We start from the raw sequence: 19,209 nt of genomic DNA on the forward strand, positions 1-19,209 counted from the left end.
GTTGATGTTGACCCAAATGCTCATTTGTTCACCTGACTTCACCGCATGCCATCACAGATCAACAATTCCATCTTTGTCGCACAACACAAACGCTGCACCTTGACAAATGCAGCAATTTTGCTTTTGACATGATTTTTCACTCCGTTTTTTTTTTTTTCAAGAAAAGATTCCATGCAAAAATACTGCAAACTGTTGCATATTCCTTACATCTGACACCATTCTTCATGAACCATACAGTATCTTAAATATTGATAAACAACGCTAAAATATTTTAATAGTAACAATAATTATTATTATTTTAACCCAAGAATGATTACATGTCATTTTTTATGTGAAGAATCATCTTATTGATGTGTTGGGCGGCTTGAGGTCATCAATCTTCCATGACCGTGCTGAAGTATCCCTGAGCAAGATACCTAAAGCCCAGTTGCTCCGATTGCTGCAGTAGAGCATGAGGAATGAGGGCACACTTTGAAAGTGCTTTGAGTACCTTGAAGAGAGGAAAAAAAAAAAAAAGCCCTTTTCCAATTATGATGGGGCGGTGAATTAAATATCCGACAATTTCCTAATGACTTCTTATGCAAAATGCTTTCTTTAATGTGATGAACGTTGAAACATAAAGGTCATATTTTTTGTTTTGCAGACCCGCCTTGTGAAAGAAAATCCACTTGTAATCCAAATCCGTGCAGAAATGGACGCCTATGTGAGGAGACTGCCACAGGTCTTGTCTGTCGTTGTCCTGAAAGCTTCAGGGGCCTCGACTGCGATTCTGAATTGGCCGTTGATTGCGTGTCAAACGCATGTCAGCGAGATCAAATTTGCGGAGCAAGAGAGCATGTGAGAACTTAATTCCCCTTATTTGTTTTCTATAGCACATGGAAGTTAATACGATCGCTTGAAATGGGATCAAAAGGCTTCATTTTAAAGGCAGCAGCAGCAATTATTATTTCTTCCTGAAGATGAGCAATGGGAAAGAGTGGTTGCTGAAATTGTAATATCATAGGAGAGTTTGAATTTTCAGGTTCCACTAAATCTCGTTTGAATATTAAAACATGTACAATTTACTGGTCCAAATAGTCGTTGGGGAAGAAATCACTCAATTGACTGAAGGCCCAATTTTAGCATTAGAGAAAAAGATAGCATCCAGTCATGTGTGAAATCCAGCCTTGTTTTCACATGACCTGGTTTGTTCTGGCCCGGCGTGCAGGCCTCTGAATGTGTGTGTGCAGATGGCAAAGTGGTCCCAGCATGCGAGCGAGGACGGCGGAACGTGTGCAGCCCATCACCGTGCCTCAATAATGCCACCTGTGTGTCCAGAGGACGTGATTATGTGTGCAGGTGAAACACAAAACACACACCGGGATCTCTTCTTTTCTTTCGAACTGCCTTGGAAATACACAAATTGGTTTCATTTTTTGGTTGCCACCCTTCAAAGTGAGCACAATTTATTTTTCACTTGAATACTCAAAATAGCCTCCTTGTGGTGCTATTCAAAATATCATTTATAATAACGATTTAGCAATGTTTGCTAAAAGATGTCCTGCCTGTGTCCTTAAAAAGTTTTTATTTATCTGCCCTGTTATCCTGCATGATTTCGCAAACGTGTCATATCACAAATTAATCTTGTTTTTTTAACGGCCAGCATGGCACTTTTGTTTATTTGGACACTCAACTGAGCATCAAATTGTTTAATCAATAGCTAAAAAAAAAATGTGCATTCTCTGGCAGTTTTTAGACTAACTTAACTCATTTACTGCCATTGACGGCTAAAAACGTCAAAGATCCATTTTTTTTTTTTTTTTTTTACTCGGCTGCTAGTGAATGAGTTAAGTGCTCGGCGATGGCCAGGGATGGAAGGGGACACAAAAAAAAAAAAACAACTCAGCAGTGGCATTTTTTGGCTTCGACCTGCTCCTCATAACTCACTCACACTCTTTTGAGACCACTGACATATAACGTGGTCTGGAAACATTTCTTCACATTGTAACACATTGTTCTTTAAGATTAGAATGTTCCTGTACGTAACATTTTTCTTCGCTATTACATTCTTCTTGGAGATGACATTATTCCATTCGGCTCACCCCTGCTTGCTAGATACTTATCAAACGGAAACCTTATTCTAACACGGGCAGCATATTCAGTGTCGTGATTCATCGTTGTTTGGAGTGCCGTTGAATAATATTGTGCGCTTTCAACCAAAATGGATCGTTTCATGAGGAGGGAAATAAAGTTTTTGGGACTCGTGTTGCAATAGGAGGCAAGTCGAAGCTTCACGTGGGAATATATTGATTGTTTAGTCACTTGTAGTTTCCACACGGCATCCACGGTAAATGTTTCTGGCAACCAGCTCCGTGTGCCGTTTGCCTTATATAGACGTATCTTACTTCTGTACAATTAACATTGGCCATTTGGCGAATTCGGCGGCTCTATATTGAGTTGGGCCATACTTATTTTTACAATCTTCTCCCAGGCCAATAAAACCCGTTTGCGGGCCCGATCCGGCACGCGGGCCATATGTTTGTCACCACTGCTCTAGACGGTCTTGAAACGTACGTAAAATGATCCTCCCCCGTAGGAAGTCTAAACTCAACTAAAACCAGCACAAAGTCCGCCGCGTGTTGCTAAATGACCGTGATCCAAATCGCTATTGTACGTCAGTCATGAGAAAATCCACTTGTAAGAATAAATAATAACACGTTCATCTTAATAAAACCCAATCAGAAGATAGACACTCACTTAAAATAGGCTCGATCAGAATGTTTGATAAACTCTTTCATCCGTACAACAAAGTAGAAAAGAACCGTATGAGTCCAGACATGGTGTAAAAATATGGCTTGTTAGCGCCCGAGGCTTGCGGTGAAATGATTTTCTGACACTCACCTCCCTTTCAGCAGATGTCTGCGGGGCTTTTCGGGGAAGAATTGTGGAGAAGTCATTGACTACTGCCGCCTGCTCAATATCAACTGTCTAAATGAGGGATTGTGTTTGAGTGTAATTGCCGGATATCAGGTGAGTAATTCAATGTCTCGCTCATAATCAAATACTCGGAGGCCTCGCAAATATGTCTCACGTTGCACCTGGAAGGATCATGTGAGCTTCTCTAATACGACACTGATTAGTTTGATCGTGACAGATGCTTCAAATTAGCTGCGCACATTGATGACATTTTTTCAGATGAATATGGAACGTTAATAAAATGAGCGTCTCTCGTTTTTAACACCCAAACACAACATCCGCATGTCCAATGTTCATTCAAAAAGTACTTCCATCTCTGGCACATAAACTGGATGTCTGCTCACAATGAAAAGTGTTATTACTTGCAACTAACAAGTAGAAAGGTACAATCTGTCCACACATTGCACAAATTTAATTAGAAGGCATTTATCATTAACTCTTTCACTACCATTGACGGCAAAAGACGTCAAAGATTCTTTTTTATTTTTTAATTTTTTTACTCGGCTGGTATTAAATGCGCATACATTGCTTGACGAGAGGAACCTTTAGGTTTAATTTTCTTTGCACACTCGTCACAAACATCTTACACAAACATGACCCCATATTTCCGAATGAGTCTTTTTCCATGACATTTTTTGAGAGAATTCGTTTGCACACGTTGCTCTACAAACAGGTCACGCACATTAAATATTGTTCTTTTGATGCTATTTAGATTACATTTTTTTTTCCAATTCTAACATATTCATTTTCCGACCCGTATAGAGACGGGGTTTGACGTTTTGAGTTCTGCTCACACTCACATTTTCGGGCAAGTTGGCGGTCAAGGATAGTTTTGGGATGCAACTCATTGCACGATACACATTTCATCCTTCTAAGCGCTTCACAACCCGGATGGTACAAAGTACTGTATTGATATTACAATATATTGCACCACATAACGTCGGTGGCAGAGCACTCCTTGAAGGAGAGCGTTAAGTTGTTGCTGTTCAAACACACGCGTGCAACATCAAGCGTTATAAAAAAGCTTTGCCCCAGTGGGCTTTGGGGAAATTAAACACAAGGCTTCGCTTTCGAAGGGTTGAGGCAGTGAATGTGGACATTTTTCTTGATGCACCAGTGTCTATTGATAGACCGGTATGCTTTTTTCAGGGCCGATACCGATAATGATTATTAGTTTTCATGGGTATTGATGGTAAATGAAGCTTCAAATCTGTTTCATGAACCTAGTTGTAGTATTTTTGGACTCCTGTAGATGGCACTCTCTGTTCAACATTGGGCTGAAAGCACGATGAATTAAAACATTTTTAAACCCTTTAATTAAACCAACAGTTACATCTATAGGACTTAAAAATACAACAAGTGGTTCATGAAGCAAATTTGAAACTTCATTTTCCCATCACTAGTCATGCGGTAACTGGTATGTCAAGCCGAAATTCATGGGTTGAAAAAAAGGGGTAAATGGTGTCAATATTTGGAAAAATAAAAACAACTTTAGTGGTTTACAACGTGTTAAAGCTTTTTTTTTAGATCTTAGACAATAGAAAACTTAATTTAAAAAAATCTTACAAAAAGTGCACAGAGCACCCAGACTCAGATGCATTTTTTTTTATAGTTCAATGAAAACAACGATAATCGGCAAAATGCCAAATATCGGCCCCGATAATCGGTCTATCACGACCGGTGTCATTCCGCTTATTTACACATTTTTGGTTTACGTCTTGCAACTGGCTTTTTTATTTTATGGCGTTTGAAAGCAATCAGCTCATTTGGTGTGTTATCATTCTCAGATGTGTATACGATGTCGATTCGTCGCTCACGGTGTCAAATTTACCTACCCTTTGGTTTTGCTGCAGTGTATCTGCTCGCCGGGATGGATGGGAGAATTTTGTCAATACGTGAGCGATGCCTGCCTGATAAAAGGCAACAATTGCTTGAATGGAGCCACATGTTTGACAACGAGCCAGATGTCGTCCCCGCCGGAGTACATGTGCAAATGCCCGGATGGATTCACAGGTGAGATAGCTTTGTCTTATCGCTCCTCGCCAGCATCGCACATCTTGGATTGAAGGAAATCAGGAAGATGTTTACTAAATCTAGAAAACATTTTAACATGAAATGGTGGCCAGTATTTTTACTCCTTGAAGACAGAATTGCATTGTGTTGGTAAAGCAGTCATGCCAACTCAGTCCCGCTACATTTGGTATGCATCCATTTGGTCCATTTGTGGTATGAACAATAGAAACGTGTGCACCCAATCAGACGGATCCCTTAAAAGTAGTGAAGTAAATGCTTTGAATTTGATTTTCCTCCATTTTAGTGCCGGAAAACAAAAGTCACACATCACTTCTACATTTAGGCGTTCATACAGGTCTGTTTGAATTCCTCCAAATGAGTCGGTATCAATGACTACGTTTACATGCAGTCAATGGTTGAGTGGCCAGTCACATTGAAATAATCCAACCCAGGAAACGGTGACACGCCGACAACGTCATGACGCAATTCTACGTCATCTCTGCTTGTTCTTCCTCTTCACTCCAAAATTGTGTCGTCACACTTACCCTCACTTTTGCCATGTTTTGTTTCTCACGATTCGCATACTTCCGGCGGCTTGCTTGCCCAACACTGTGCATACAAGCACTTCGTTTCCTACAAAGACCAATATTCCTCACAGAGTGTCGAGGTATTCCGATCGACGTGCATGTATATTTGGGTTGGAAAAGGAGTAACCCCGCATGAATTTTAAAACCCTGAATACTGCCAATATTCGGGTTTTAAGAAATGTATTGACTGCATGTAAATTGACTGTCAGCTCATATACTGCACATCACTGATGATTTTTTTTCAGTTGTTTTTATTTGTTATTTTAAATAAATGCCTTTAAATGGAAACTGAAATGATTAATGTCCCCAAGAGGCCCCACAAGGACTTGTAGTCCTCAACAATGTCTTACCGTGACTCTAAATAAAGTTAAAGGTTGAGGTGGAGCATGCGGAGGACACGTCTACCTATTTCGAAAGTGTCTGTGACCTCTAGTAGTGCAAATATATCACACTGAGACCAACATTGTTGTGGAGGTTTTTGCTTCCTGCTGTCATGATCGCAACAAACGCTGATTAAGTGCCGGGAAAGATGGGCCTGCTACCAGCTCAAGGTCTGAGATGTCACTGACTTTTTACCTCTCACCTTACTAAGCAGGTGGAAAATACAACGAGGAAAAAATAAATTCTCTTGAACTTCAGAGGGTCCACTTCATGTCTGCTGATGCATTTAATCTGGAAATTCACTTTTGAATTTCCGTATTTTAGGACTATAAAGCGCACCTGTATATAAGCCGCCGGTTTCTATGTTGGGAAAAATTTACAGAATGATTTTGTACTGTGAATGCACATAAAGCTACATAAACGGATTGTTAAAAGAGTGCCTTTTAACACGGCAACAACTTATTGCTAATCAACAGAACAGACGCAAGAGTGAAAAATCGAGATTTATTTAGCATATTTTCTATTTTATAGAGCGCCCCTACTGGTGAAAGACAAATCTGCACTGTTGTATTAGCTGCATGATTCAAAATCTTGAAAAAAACGTAGCGGCTTATAGTCCAGAAAATATGGTAGATCTAATGTATATAACAACGCCATCCTGCTTTTAAAACAAACAAGCGACACAAATCCAGAGGGGTGATTACGTAACGTATGAATGGAAAACCATTCACGCACATCTTTAAATAAGTTGGAAATGACGCCTCATTAAAAAAAAAAAACAAAAAAAACCTTATTCGAAGCATGAATAGAAATAGCATGCTATAGTGTGCAGGTATCATCTATTTGGTCATTGCCGTGCTTTCATACTTGATTATGCAGAATTATGTCTGAAGAGCAGTTCGAGACAAACTTGGCCAAGAAATATGTTGCTTTCAGATGATCTCATTTGTCATGTTCCATATCTTCAAAAGCACATTCGGATGTTTTTTCATGATTCATTTCTACCCTGCGTGTTTCTACTATGATATTCAATATGCTGCCATCTTAGATTTGCTTCTGCTTCGTTCACTTTCTAAGGTTACATTTGACGAACGTAGACAGTGAGGGACGGTATACTGTGTAAATTCCCGTTGACGTATTCATGCATTGAGTCGTTACGATCATGCCACGCACACACGGGTGCACATTCCATTCATATATAAATATTTTTTTTTCCCCTGCAAGACACTGCAGTGCATTTCCCTGATCTAGCGTTAAGCTCTGACACACTCACCTATCAGTCAGATAAGCCTTACACGGCACTATATGGACAAGATTTTCCACTTCTTTTTCCTTGTTAAAATCGGTTCCCTCTTCAGTAATAGAAAATGGTCTCTTGCACTATGGTAGGACTTGGTGACTGATAAAATCATCTTGTTTTTTTTGCCTCTTGAATTTTCAAGCCATGCGACATAAAAAGACCAATTTGATTTCAAGCATTGTCTTGAAAAGACCCACTGTAATGTATGATAGATCATAACTCGGGATATTCTGATCAAGCCCGAGTATGGAGGTTTTTTTTTTTTTTTTTTATTTAGCAAGGATTTATTTTCCACACTAGAACACTGGTAGGCATAAATTATGCTGGCTTCCTCCACAAAATTTAAATCAGCCACGGCAGACTCTTTTTATTTTTAATTTATTTATTTATTTTTTAAGCCAACTCTATAGTTGCGATCTGTAATTTACTTTTAAGTTTCTTCAGATATAAATCAAAGACATTTTATGTCTTTATGAAATTATACAGACAGTATAACAAGTAAAGACGATGGCGGTGAGGTAACCACGATCACAATGCTTCTGTTGTATTGCATCATGTTTAGAAAGAAACATTGTCTGATCAATTTAGCTTGCAGAAAAGATAGAAAGACACTCCAAAAAAAAAAAAAAAACATTAATGCCATGTGAGAGGCGTCCTGACTGCTCCATCAACTATTACGGATAACGAAAGAGGATGATGCAGATTTACCACAGCTGTCCTTTCATTTTATTTGTCAAGAAATGCATTATTGGGTAGCAGACGCTCGCCCAGCTGACTTTGGGTGAGATTCTGTGCTGGTCACAAGTCAATCACAGGACACAGGTGGACAAACAACACTCTTGAAAACCCGCACGATCACGGGATGATCATGAAAACTCTACGCAAAAGAGCCTGGGACCAGATTCGACCCAATTTGAATACAGCCGAACTTGATTGTGACGCAGACATGCTAGCAACTTACGCCACAAAGTATGGCAACATAAATAACTTAAACTTGGACAGGAACAAGGCCCAAAGAGAGGCAGGGGTACGAAACCACAAGGATAAAGTAACAAAATAACTCGGACCTGACTCTGAAAACTGAAACACGCTGAGGAACAGACGACAGACACTTGACAGGAGACATTGACAAGGAGCCAACAAGACCAGGGAACTAAATGCAAACAAATTGACAAGACAACAACATGGAACAAGACGCAAAGGAATGGAGGGAGCTGATTGGTCAACACAAAGGAGTGGACGACGAGCGCAGGTCGACCGAATAAGCTTCAACGAGAGGCACGCCAAAGGACCACAAGGAAATCATGAATTTAGGTCCTCCACAGGAGAATATCGAAACCTAAAATTCATTCAAATACATGAAAAAGTGCAAGGTAGAAATTGTTGCTCGTAAAATACTCTAGTATCAATTAACCTTGCCTAGCATAATCAAATAAATAATTTTTTTGGAACTGTAATTTTTTTTGCCATTACCTGTTTTCTTTTTTTTTTTTAATCGCTAATGAACAGATACATTTCAGTTGCATATTTGTAATCTTTTCATTCTCAGGAACACACTGCGAGACGCAGATCAACGAGTGTCACTCCAACCCCTGCCGGCACAATGGCACATGCTTTGACTTGGTCGGCCGCTATGAATGCCGATGTCCCACAGGTACGTCCTTTTTGCCAAATAGGCCTTTGCGCATAGATGTCGGTATTGGTTCTGGTGGCAAGCAGTCATGCAGACTTTTTGCACTTTTGTGCAGTGAATATAGCCACGGAGTCTTAGCGAGGGACCCTCTGGCCTTTTCAGTGTTTGCAGAAAACCCGTGGTGATTAGCCTTTGCCATCGGCATCCCTCGGCTAAAACACAATTTGCCTGAGGAAATTAAGCTGGGGAAATCGGCATGATTAAATTCTGCATGTATTAAGGATTTTTTTTTTCCCCCCAGTCACATAAACACTTACTTCTTATTCGGCTATATCTGCGCAAGATCGGATCCCTGATCACTCTGACCGAGACGCTGGGGTCATCCCTGGGCAAATCGGTATTTTTCAAACATTCATATTCATCTTCACAATCACGGACAGTTGAGTTAAGTGCTTCTCAAAAAGTGGGGTGGGCCCGCCTGGGGGGGTGCGGTGTGAAGCGAAGGGGGGCGCTTGTGATCCCTAGGAAACACGCTTTTTTCCTCGTCGTACTACAATAAAGTGTAATTGCACATCCACTCCAGTAGTTGGCAGTGGCGTTCTCTTTTTGGGTTTTACTTGGTAAGTTTTAATAAAAGAGGAGAGGCTCTAGTATCAAATAATTGATGTAAACTGTACCATGTGGTTTTTTTTTCAACTTTTTAACATTTATTGCCATTGACGGCTAAAGACGTCCAAGATCTTTTTTTTTTTCCCCCCTCGTCTGGTGATTTTTTTTTTTTATGAAGCTCATTAAAATAAATAAAACTAAACAAATAAAATATAGGCTTCATGTGATTTTGTTCCGTGGCAGCGAGCATTAAAGAAGTCGCATAAGGATAGGTTGAACTTCACTTTGAAAAGCAGATTCAAATGTGGAAGCATGATCTCCATGTGGGAATTGAGCGCAAGCCACTCTTCCGTTGGGCTGCCTCCTTACAGAAATAATTAAAATGTCTTCACTTGTGCTGCAACGAAAAAGCCTAGAGTGCTCCAGACAACATGTCTCTGTTTAACAATTTTGGCCCATGATTGACAGCAGAAAGAAATCACAAAGTAATGCATTGGAATTGTGCTAATATATATCCAAAATCCCATCAAAATAATTTGCCATTAATTGCTTATTTTACCTCACCGGCTGAGACCTGAATTTACAATCAGAGAATGCAAAGTGACGGAGCCCTCGTGAGGGCTCAGTGTTGTTGGCAGGGCATGATTAGTGTCTGGCAGTTGCTTGGCCCACTTTAATGGAGCATTTTATTGGAGGTGGAAAGACACTTTGGCTTGTGCATCATATGCCATATCACAGGGCTGAACGATTTATCGTTTCGGGACCGAAATCGCGATCTATGACGACGCGATTTCGAGATCGACAAGCTGTCTTGCGCCGCAGCAGTACGGACTTTATTTGTACTTGATGCAATTCCATGCACAGCAGCAGCAACAAGCGTCATGAAGAATTTTAGCAGAGGTGGCGAACGAGGAGTTGCAAAGCGTGTTAATCGCAATTACAGAGTCGAGAAAGACCCAACATACGCAAATTCTTCCTTCTAACAGAAAATAATTGAGAAGCACTGCCATATCCAGTTATTGCAACTGAAGCCAAAATGTTTATTCAGGAAAATAAAAATACAGGTGGCACTGATGACGACGAACAAATGCCGACTCCCTGACAGCCGCACAGTGTGAACCTTTTGTACAAAGCTCTGAAGTGTGAATAATGATCATTCCGAGTGTTTCTTCACCAAATTAACACTCGTACTTGTTGTACATCTCCGCGTAAACACAACTTGGACTTCCATCTTTTGCGCACAAACTGACGCTTTACTCTTTTACGCCAGAACCACCGAAGGCGCTCTTTTTTTTTTTTTTTGCAGCCTGACTTAATCCTCGATGGAGAATCCCTAACTCTCTGAGTAAACCGGTACTCGATGTGTTCACACATCCATGGTAAGGAATTTCCACAGGGCAAACCTTCTCCAGCCTAAATCTCATCTTTGATCTCTGTAAACCTAAGCCGCTTACACTCACACGCATCATCTGCTGCATCTCCTCATGTCGAAATATCACAAAGCGAAAGAGTTGGGAGAAAATAGACCTCTGGCTTCTGGACATCCCTGCGGAGTAAAGTCTTAGGACATGACTGGATTTAGAAATGGCTGGCATGCAGAGCCCAATCTTACGGAGGGGATGCAAACAAAAGTCGCTGACATCTCTACTTATGCGCACGGCAACCTCTAAAAATAGTAATATGATCACCCAAGGATTACAGATTTTATGACGATGGTGTTTTCCTCGCCATTGAGGCGCTCACTAAAAAGCTGAAAATGACCTCACGCTTGCTCAGGGCACAGATAACGACCAATCACGGCTCAGCTTCAGAGAGCAGGTGAGCCGTGATTGGTCGTTTCATTTATTCCCGACAGACACAGTTGACAAGAATCAATTGTTCTGTCATTTTTGAAAAATGGTAATGATAAAGATGTCCTTTATTAGTCCCACAATTGGGAAATTTGAGAAGAGAGAGAGAATGGTAATGATTTAAAAGGCAGAATGTTGAAAAGCATATTTTTGGGGGAAAACCTGTCATGTTAATTATGATCATGTTTTCTCACAAACATACTGCGAGAAAATGATCTCGCAGGGTTGTTTTTTTTTTTACCCACTTGTGTGTCTTAAGTTGGCGATAGTATTGCTGTCAAACGGTTGACATGACAACTAAAAGTTGTAACATTTGTTTGAGTTTATTATTATGTGAATGTGTATTTGTTTCCGTATAAATCTCTGCATTCATGGTTTTCTGTTAAATTTTGATCCAATTATTATTTGGAATATTTACTGATTTATTTTTTGGGTGATTAATTCCTTCCGATTTGTTTTCAATCCTTTGTGCAGGTTTTCTTGGCCAGAACTGTGAATTGGACACGGACGCGTGTGCACTGAACAACACGTGTCCAGCAAATACACGTTGCTTGGATCTCGCCGATGGTCTAAAATATACTTGCCGTGTGCCCTGCCCCGCAAGCCTTCAGGTGGGTTCCGATTTCTTATGTGTTTGTGGACAGCAGCGCCGTGCTCGCCTCAATCAGAAAGTCTGTCATCTGCATTCATTTTATTTTTCAGCCAATGAGAATGAATTTTCCGGGGAACTGCTTTGAAATGATGTGGGACTGGAAATATTTTTTTCCTGCTCTCTAAGCACTGCCACATTCAAGTGACTTTGAGCAAGGCATCAAACTTCCACATTTCTGAACTGTAGGATTTCTCCCTTTCCTATAGCCTAATAGCATGCATTGTGTTTGTGTGCAAATGAAACCGATTTGAAAAGAGAATTGCATCTGTGGTGAGCAATATTGTAAATAAAAAATGTTTTGGGACTGTTCTTTTGACAACTGGCTTTAGTTGCAGCAACGGTTGAACCAAAGATGATTGACAGTGTGACAATACAACACACTCATATTTTTGTTGATTGCCTACAGTGCACTTATTTTAAATTCTATTATCTACTTGAAGCAATGTGGCTAACTGGTTTGCCAGGTTAAGTTTTTTTGCTACATAAAAAGTGATTTTTTTTTTTTTAATTCACTGTATGACATTCGAACATGAATAAATCCTCGCTGAAAATAAGTAACGTTTTTATTTTTATGTGTCCAACACTATTGCACTATAAAAACAGGAAAAAAGCTATGGAGCGACTTCAAAAGCCCACTTTTGAATTTGTGTCACAGGATCTAGTGTTGGATGGATTTTATGTAAACAATCGACCACGTCGAAACATGAATACGCTACGACAGGCGTCCTTTTTTTTTTTTGTGAAAGGGCTCTCAGGAGCTTTTACCCTCAGTGGTCATTGATCTTGTCTTGTAAGACCTGATTTTGAGGCAACATGAAATGGCAAGTGAATACAGTAGAAAGCACAGATCAGTATTCATGAGTATCTTGTCCCGGTAATGAGGCTTATTCTCAGGCTGCCAGGAGGAGAAAATGATTAGAAGCTTTATTGTGAAATAATGACGAGATTCCTGACCTGGGCGATGCAAGATATTATATCGAATACAAGATAAAGTTATTTCATGTTTTGGGATGCCTATGGAGCTAACCACGCTATCTTGTTTCTGCAGCCGTGTGCCAACGGAGGGCGCTGTGTGTTGAACAGCGGCAACAGCTACACTTGTATCTGCCGTCCGGGCTGGTCGGGCCATAATTGTCGCACAAATGTCAACGATTGCGTTCAACATTGGTGTCAAAATGGCGCCACTTGTGTGGATGCAATTGACGGATATAGGTGAGTGTTTGCATCTACCGCCGCCTTTGAGGTGACCCGTGACCGCAGTGCCAACGTTATGACGTGAATGACTCGCTTCTGTCTTAGTTAAAGCAGAGCAGCCATAAGGAATTCTTTTCATCTGCTTCCGTCCAGCTGCCTCTGTCCCATCGGATTCTCGGGCTCCTTCTGCGAAAAGGACATTGATTACTGTGTGGAGCACGGCTGCTCTGAACATGGGATTTGTGTGAATCAGCAGTTGAAATTCACCTGCCGGTGCACTCTCGGGTATGAAGGGGCCCGGTGTGAAAAGGAATCCGATGAATGCGACACCTTACCCTGTGCAAACGGGGCCACGTGTGAGGATCTCGTCAGTGATTATCGATGCCACTGTTCTCCGGGGTTTGAGGGTAAGACAGCATTTATTCATGAATGTCATTTTTATAGTGACGGAATATGGCACTTTAGTGAAGTCGTACTTAGTCCGACTTGAATAAATTCACCCTCATATTGCCATCTTTTATGACACTACAGCTAGAGAAATAATCTATAGAAAGACACTTACATAGTACTGAGTGTTGGGCGGCCGAGCTTCTCTTGAAAGGTCCGTCTTGAAAATGGCCGCGCAAGTGTATCTGCAATTAAATTCACACTTTTCCCTCCTTCGGCCATTGTGGTTTAAAAAAAGCAAGAATATATTTAACATTTTTGAACGGACTTTTGGGTGTGTTGATTCCGCATAGCGCCGCCTCCTCACGAGTGAGTTTCCAATCACAAAACGCATTTGTCACCATCAGCGTGAGGCCAGAGAGAAGGCTCACTGAAACCAACTTGTGATCTGATTGGCTATCGCAACTGTCAGTTAACTCTCAAAGCCGATTGACTTTGACAGAAAGATCCCCGGACAAATGAATCTGAAGGCCTCGGACGAATAGTGCGTGCTACCGGTATTGCGAAATCTGCCCGGCAACACGAGCTAGTTGAATTCTGATTGGATAAAAACTCTCGCTAAAAATACAACACTCTGATAGAATATGAGATCAATGTGAAGAATATGATCATCATTTCTTGATTATGTTAGGCCAGCAGAGGAGGCCTTTGAATGCCCACTACGGAATTTTCATCTTCAGTCTTTGATTTATGGAAAGCCAGTTGGAATTTTATTGGTTATAAAACGTATCACAATTGTCCGAATTTTATTATGTAACTTTGAAGTCATTAATGTGTGACACGTGCAACAATAGAAGAGGCACTTTTGTGAGTTTTTTTAATGCTAAAATTATTTAATGTCTTCATAAAAACACACCATAAACAACATCTGTATATGTCCCATAGTTAAAATTTGGACACTCACTCGCACACTCTCAAAAATTGGCAAAAGAACTCACACTGCAAAGTTCAGCGATACAGAATGATGACCAACAATTATTTTAATAAACATATTGTAGTACCTCGACTAACAAGTGCCTAGACACATTTTTCACGTGAGCCGTTGCAAGGCCAATTTTTGTGTCATGAGTTGCGCGCAAAAATGTGAGTTTCGATCAAGTTTCCAAAGTGGGCAATTCTTTGAATAATTTGTGAAATTTCCACATCGTGAAAAGAAAAATCTACAATAATATGAATCAATTGAAAGAATATGAATTGACTCGTTGATTTACTGTATTTGGACTTACTTTTTCTCGACGGTTCGCGGCCAGAATGTAAAATTACCAACAATGTGAGGTTGCGCAATAGGTCGGTCCAGGAAACATAACAGTCCCAAAGGTTGACCTGATTTCCCCTCAGTAGCTGGCTCAATTAGGTGAATATTATGCAGTACAATGAGTAGCGCCCCCCCACCCACAACGGTCCACGCACGGGGCCATGATGGCCAAATTAGAATTACCTTTGGTCGAAAAAAAAAAAGCGCATAGCCTGAGGATGTATCCAATGACCTCAACTTCTCCGAGGTCTGAAATATCACCAGAGGCTGTGTGAGGAGATTTAAATGTGTCCGTAATCACGTTATTTCATTCCAATCACAAGTCTTTCCCAGAGTTGAGTCATTTTGAGATGATCCCATTTATGTATCTTCCGTATACAAGATGGAGCAAACTGAATTACATGTTTCTAATTTTATGTGGAGCGATAGTGGCAGATGAGCTAACCATAGCTACGTTGTTCATACTGTATACTGTTTTATCATTTCAGAATGTGTTTACAATTTTGATTGCACGGCATTATATTGTTCGCATAACCAGGTCGACATATAAATAGCAAAATTTTAGAGTCTGGTTCGTGTTTGCAATATTGAATATCATCCGCCGATGTGAGGTGACGCCCGTTCACGATTGGACTTTAATTTCAATTGATCTATCTTTATCCCACAGGAAGGAGATGCGAAGAGAATGTAAATGATTGCTGGTCACAGCCTTGTCTCAACGGTGGCTCGTGTATGGATCGAATAAATGACTACATTTGTCTTTGTCCTCTCGGTAAGTGCCAGCTAGATTTGTATTTTTATTGATCGTGTTTATAAAAATACGTTGCTGTTAATCACGCCGCTATCGCATTGTCTGCCATAACGGAATGGGTTATGTTTGGGGGGCTTTATTTCCTCGATGGTCATAGTGACTGACGTAGCGCAAGAAACACGTTTTTTGGCAAATTGCTTTCTGCGGAAATTGTGACATAGGAAGACACGGAACTAACGTGGGCAACAAAAGGAATTGGAAATATGTTGCGGTGATTAAAACGCTTTGGTGGGTTCCAGTCAAAGGTCAAGATCGCTGTGGCGAACAACATGCATTGCATGAATGTATGACGCACACTACGAAGACCTTTCAGGCAGCAAAAAACTAAATGCAAGGCCATCCAAAAGGTTATACAAATACGTTGAAAGAAAAATGTTGTCAGCACACAATTTTCTCAAAAATTGAAGACTTTTTCTAAGTGCACAAAAGTGCTCATTGATGTTTTTCACATATGTCAAACGCAAAGTCAAGTCAAGGCAGTTTTATTTAGATGGCACATTTCATGCACAACTCAACGTGCTTCACAAAAGCAAAGAGCATTAATCAGCATTTAAAATATCAAAGCAAATTTCAAAATGCATTCTACAAAGTATTCCGAATTAGTGAACACTTCTCCTTTAATCCATCCCCCTCAAAAGTCTGCCATACTGTATCAAATTTTAGAAAGCAGGATTAGTGCACAGGTGTGCCTTAAGCTGCCTATAATAAAAGGCCACTGTACAGTTTTCAAGTCATTTCAAGTGGGCCTTTGCACCTCCATGCTTTATAAATGATTGTTCCGCAAAGATGAATAAATCGTCTTCTATAACTTAAAAATGTCCCTTTTTCTGTGTCCAATTCCTTGCTGCAATTTGTCAATCACCGCTTGCTTTAAAACGGTCTTACTGAGTGAAACATCTTCCATAACAAATGTTCTCAAAAGTGTCTCTAATCAGACCGAAGCAGAAGGCTGTTTTGCATTCTTCGGTCGGCAGCAGATTTGACGACGCCTTCTGGCAATAAAATATTTAATCACCACTTGATTGCACAAGTTACATTTCTGCTTCCAGCGCTGTTTGGCATTTTGAGTCCAATGTCACGTTCAGTTCTAAATAGTAAAAGTGAAAATAATATCAAATGAAATACCACCTGACGTGTTCCACACGCTTACATTTAGTCTTTGCATCTTTTTTTTTTTTTTTTTATCACTACGATGCTCTTACTGGTGTGTTTTCATTTTGTGGTTTGTTCCCGGTTCCCGGAACTCCATGCGACTGGACAATAAATGCATAGTCGTTAAAACATTAACCAGCTCCAACCTCGCATGCTACCTTTTACGTGGCGTGTTTATGACATTAGAGAGAGAATAAATCCATCATTGTGGATTATCTGCTCGTACTAATTTCCTGCATTTTCTCCGAAATTCGATTTGGTGGAAAACAGAACACCAATGTGTGAGTAAAGCTTCCATTACTGGTTTATTACATGGACAGATTTATAGACAGGTGTTTTTAACGTGCTTATTTTATTCCAGAAACATAATAAAGGATGGGGCGGGGGGGTGTTGTGTGGTTCTGTCGGACTTGTTCACATCATTTGAGAAGTCAGACCGCGTGGCCATCGTTTCCTGAACGCTTTCATTTAATGAATAAACATGACCGGCGCGTGACTTTTTTCCTATGTTGACTAGTTCTTTATATTATTAATATTTTTCGCTTGTGTTTGTTGAGCACTATAATGTTTAGTGCATTCAAATTATCCGTGTAGGTTTTTAAGGGTGAAGTCAAATTGGTTAAAAACAGGATTAAAACAAGCATAGTGCTGTTAAGCGATTAATTTTTTTCAACTTATTCATCACATAAATTCCGTAGTTAATTGGGATTAATCGCCTTTTTTCAACTTCTATTTTTTGTAAAGCTTTTAACAGCGATTTACTTGAATAATAAATTGTAATGAATGTAAAATCACTAAATATGATGAATTGTTCTTTATTTGATTCTTGAATGTGATCTAAATGGAGTTTCTTAGAAACAATTCTCAAAAGTTATAAAGTTTAAGTTATAAACATTTTATGGTAAATACCACACTCCAGCAGTGTCGGTTTGCAACGTAGCCGTAACTTAAGCACTTAAGCAGGGTGTTTTCTAGTGATGGGAAAATGAAGCTTCAGATTTGCTTCATGAACCAGTTTTTGTATTTTTGAGTCCTCTAGATGGCACTGTTGCTTTAAATAAAAGGTTTAAAGTCAGTGTACTTTCAGTCCAATGTTGAACTGAGAGCGCCATCTACAGGAGTCCAAAAATACTACAACTGGTTCATGAAGCAAATTTGAAGCTTCATTTACCCTTCACTAGTGTTTTCTTCTGAGATGATGTGCTAACATACTGCTAATATTGTCCAGTGGTTGAATTAGGCTTTTCACAATATGCAAATGATTTATTAAGTACATAAAACTGAGTTAACTGAGTTCAAATATTTAATTGTGTGTATTTAAAAAAAAAAAAATCATCTTGAGTTAACTCTTTAATTTTGACAGCCTTATTATATTATATTATCCTTCCTAATTGAATTCAGCAAAAAGTAACGAAGGAGGTCATCGTACCCTGATTTTGCCTCGTTGCCCATCCAAAACATTTATGTTCCAAATTGCCATAACAGCTGAATGGATCATAAAATGCACTTCGACACCCAAGATGGTGTAAATGTATCTTAATTTATTGGATTCACGTTCAATTTTTTTTTTTTTATGCTAACACGTCGGGAGATAAACAAGGTGAAAATCTCTTTAAGTGGAAGTAATAAACAACAACAGCCGTCTCAGTGGTAACATGCAGACGGCCGTACCGCCATCAATGTTAATCTTCTCTACCCGCAGATATATAGTCAGCCCCGTGGATGCTATTAAAATAACTATTAAAATATGCTGACTTGAAGCGCTCGAGACAGAATGTCAGTGCACGTTGACCTTCAACGGACGGAACGAACAACATAGTATGTCTTTGGTTTGTCCGTCTGAAATTTGAAGAAACAAATTGATCAAATTGGGTGCTTACAACGGAGTTGAACGGCATGTCAGAACGAACGGTGCGTTCCATTTATGATTGTGACACTGGAAATGTGACATTCCTTCATGCAACGTTAACTGCTGAGTGAATGGCATGCACAATTGGTTATTAAGCATTTTACAAACACTCTGTTGGGGGCAATGGTTGGCCATTACCGAGTCCAGGGAATTTATAACGTCGGGAAGAAGGCGGGATGGAAGGTCAAATGGTTATGTTCCGTACACGTACCCTAACATGCAGAGTGACTTTAATGGCAGAAAAGTGCGCAATCTGATGTTCTTATGTTTGAAGAGACTCACTTGTTTGGTCCAATCATTATATCAGATTTCGTTGTTCAGAAGTCTTTGTCTGAAACTGAAAACCATTTACCGTATTTTCCGGACAATAAGCCGTTACTTTTTCCTCGATTTTCGAACCATGCGGCTAATACAACGGTGCTCTATAGTTCAGAAAATACGCTAAATAAATCTCGATTTTT

General features: G+C 39.9%; 1 protein-coding gene across 4 annotated transcripts in view; it reads left to right on the forward strand.

Moving 5' to 3' along the window:
• The window catches only part of eys (EGF-like photoreceptor maintenance factor), a 145,572-nt gene that overhangs the window by 34,406 nt on the left and 91,957 nt on the right, over window positions 1–19,209 (forward strand). For all 4 annotated transcript variants that reach the window (XM_088304338.1, XM_088304341.1, XM_088304340.1 and 1 more), the window contains exons 4-12: window positions 644–837; window positions 1,208–1,338; window positions 2,895–3,009; window positions 4,809–4,968; window positions 8,786–8,890; window positions 11,803–11,939; window positions 13,029–13,192; window positions 13,328–13,581; window positions 15,544–15,648. In XM_088304338.1, the coding sequence (XP_088160464.1) occupies window positions 644–837; window positions 1,208–1,338; window positions 2,895–3,009; window positions 4,809–4,968; window positions 8,786–8,890; window positions 11,803–11,939; window positions 13,029–13,192; window positions 13,328–13,581; window positions 15,544–15,648 (1,365 nt within the window). The remainder of the gene's footprint in view (window positions 1–643; window positions 838–1,207; window positions 1,339–2,894; window positions 3,010–4,808; window positions 4,969–8,785; window positions 8,891–11,802; window positions 11,940–13,028; window positions 13,193–13,327; window positions 13,582–15,543; window positions 15,649–19,209) is intronic.

The sequence above is a fragment of the Idiotropiscis lumnitzeri genome, chromosome 9, assembly GCF_059441095.1.
Source record: "Idiotropiscis lumnitzeri isolate Australia: NSW breed Sydney's pygmy pipehorse chromosome 9, RoL_Ilum_1.0, whole genome shotgun sequence".
NCBI lineage: Eukaryota > Metazoa > Chordata > Actinopteri > Syngnathiformes > Syngnathidae > Idiotropiscis > Idiotropiscis lumnitzeri.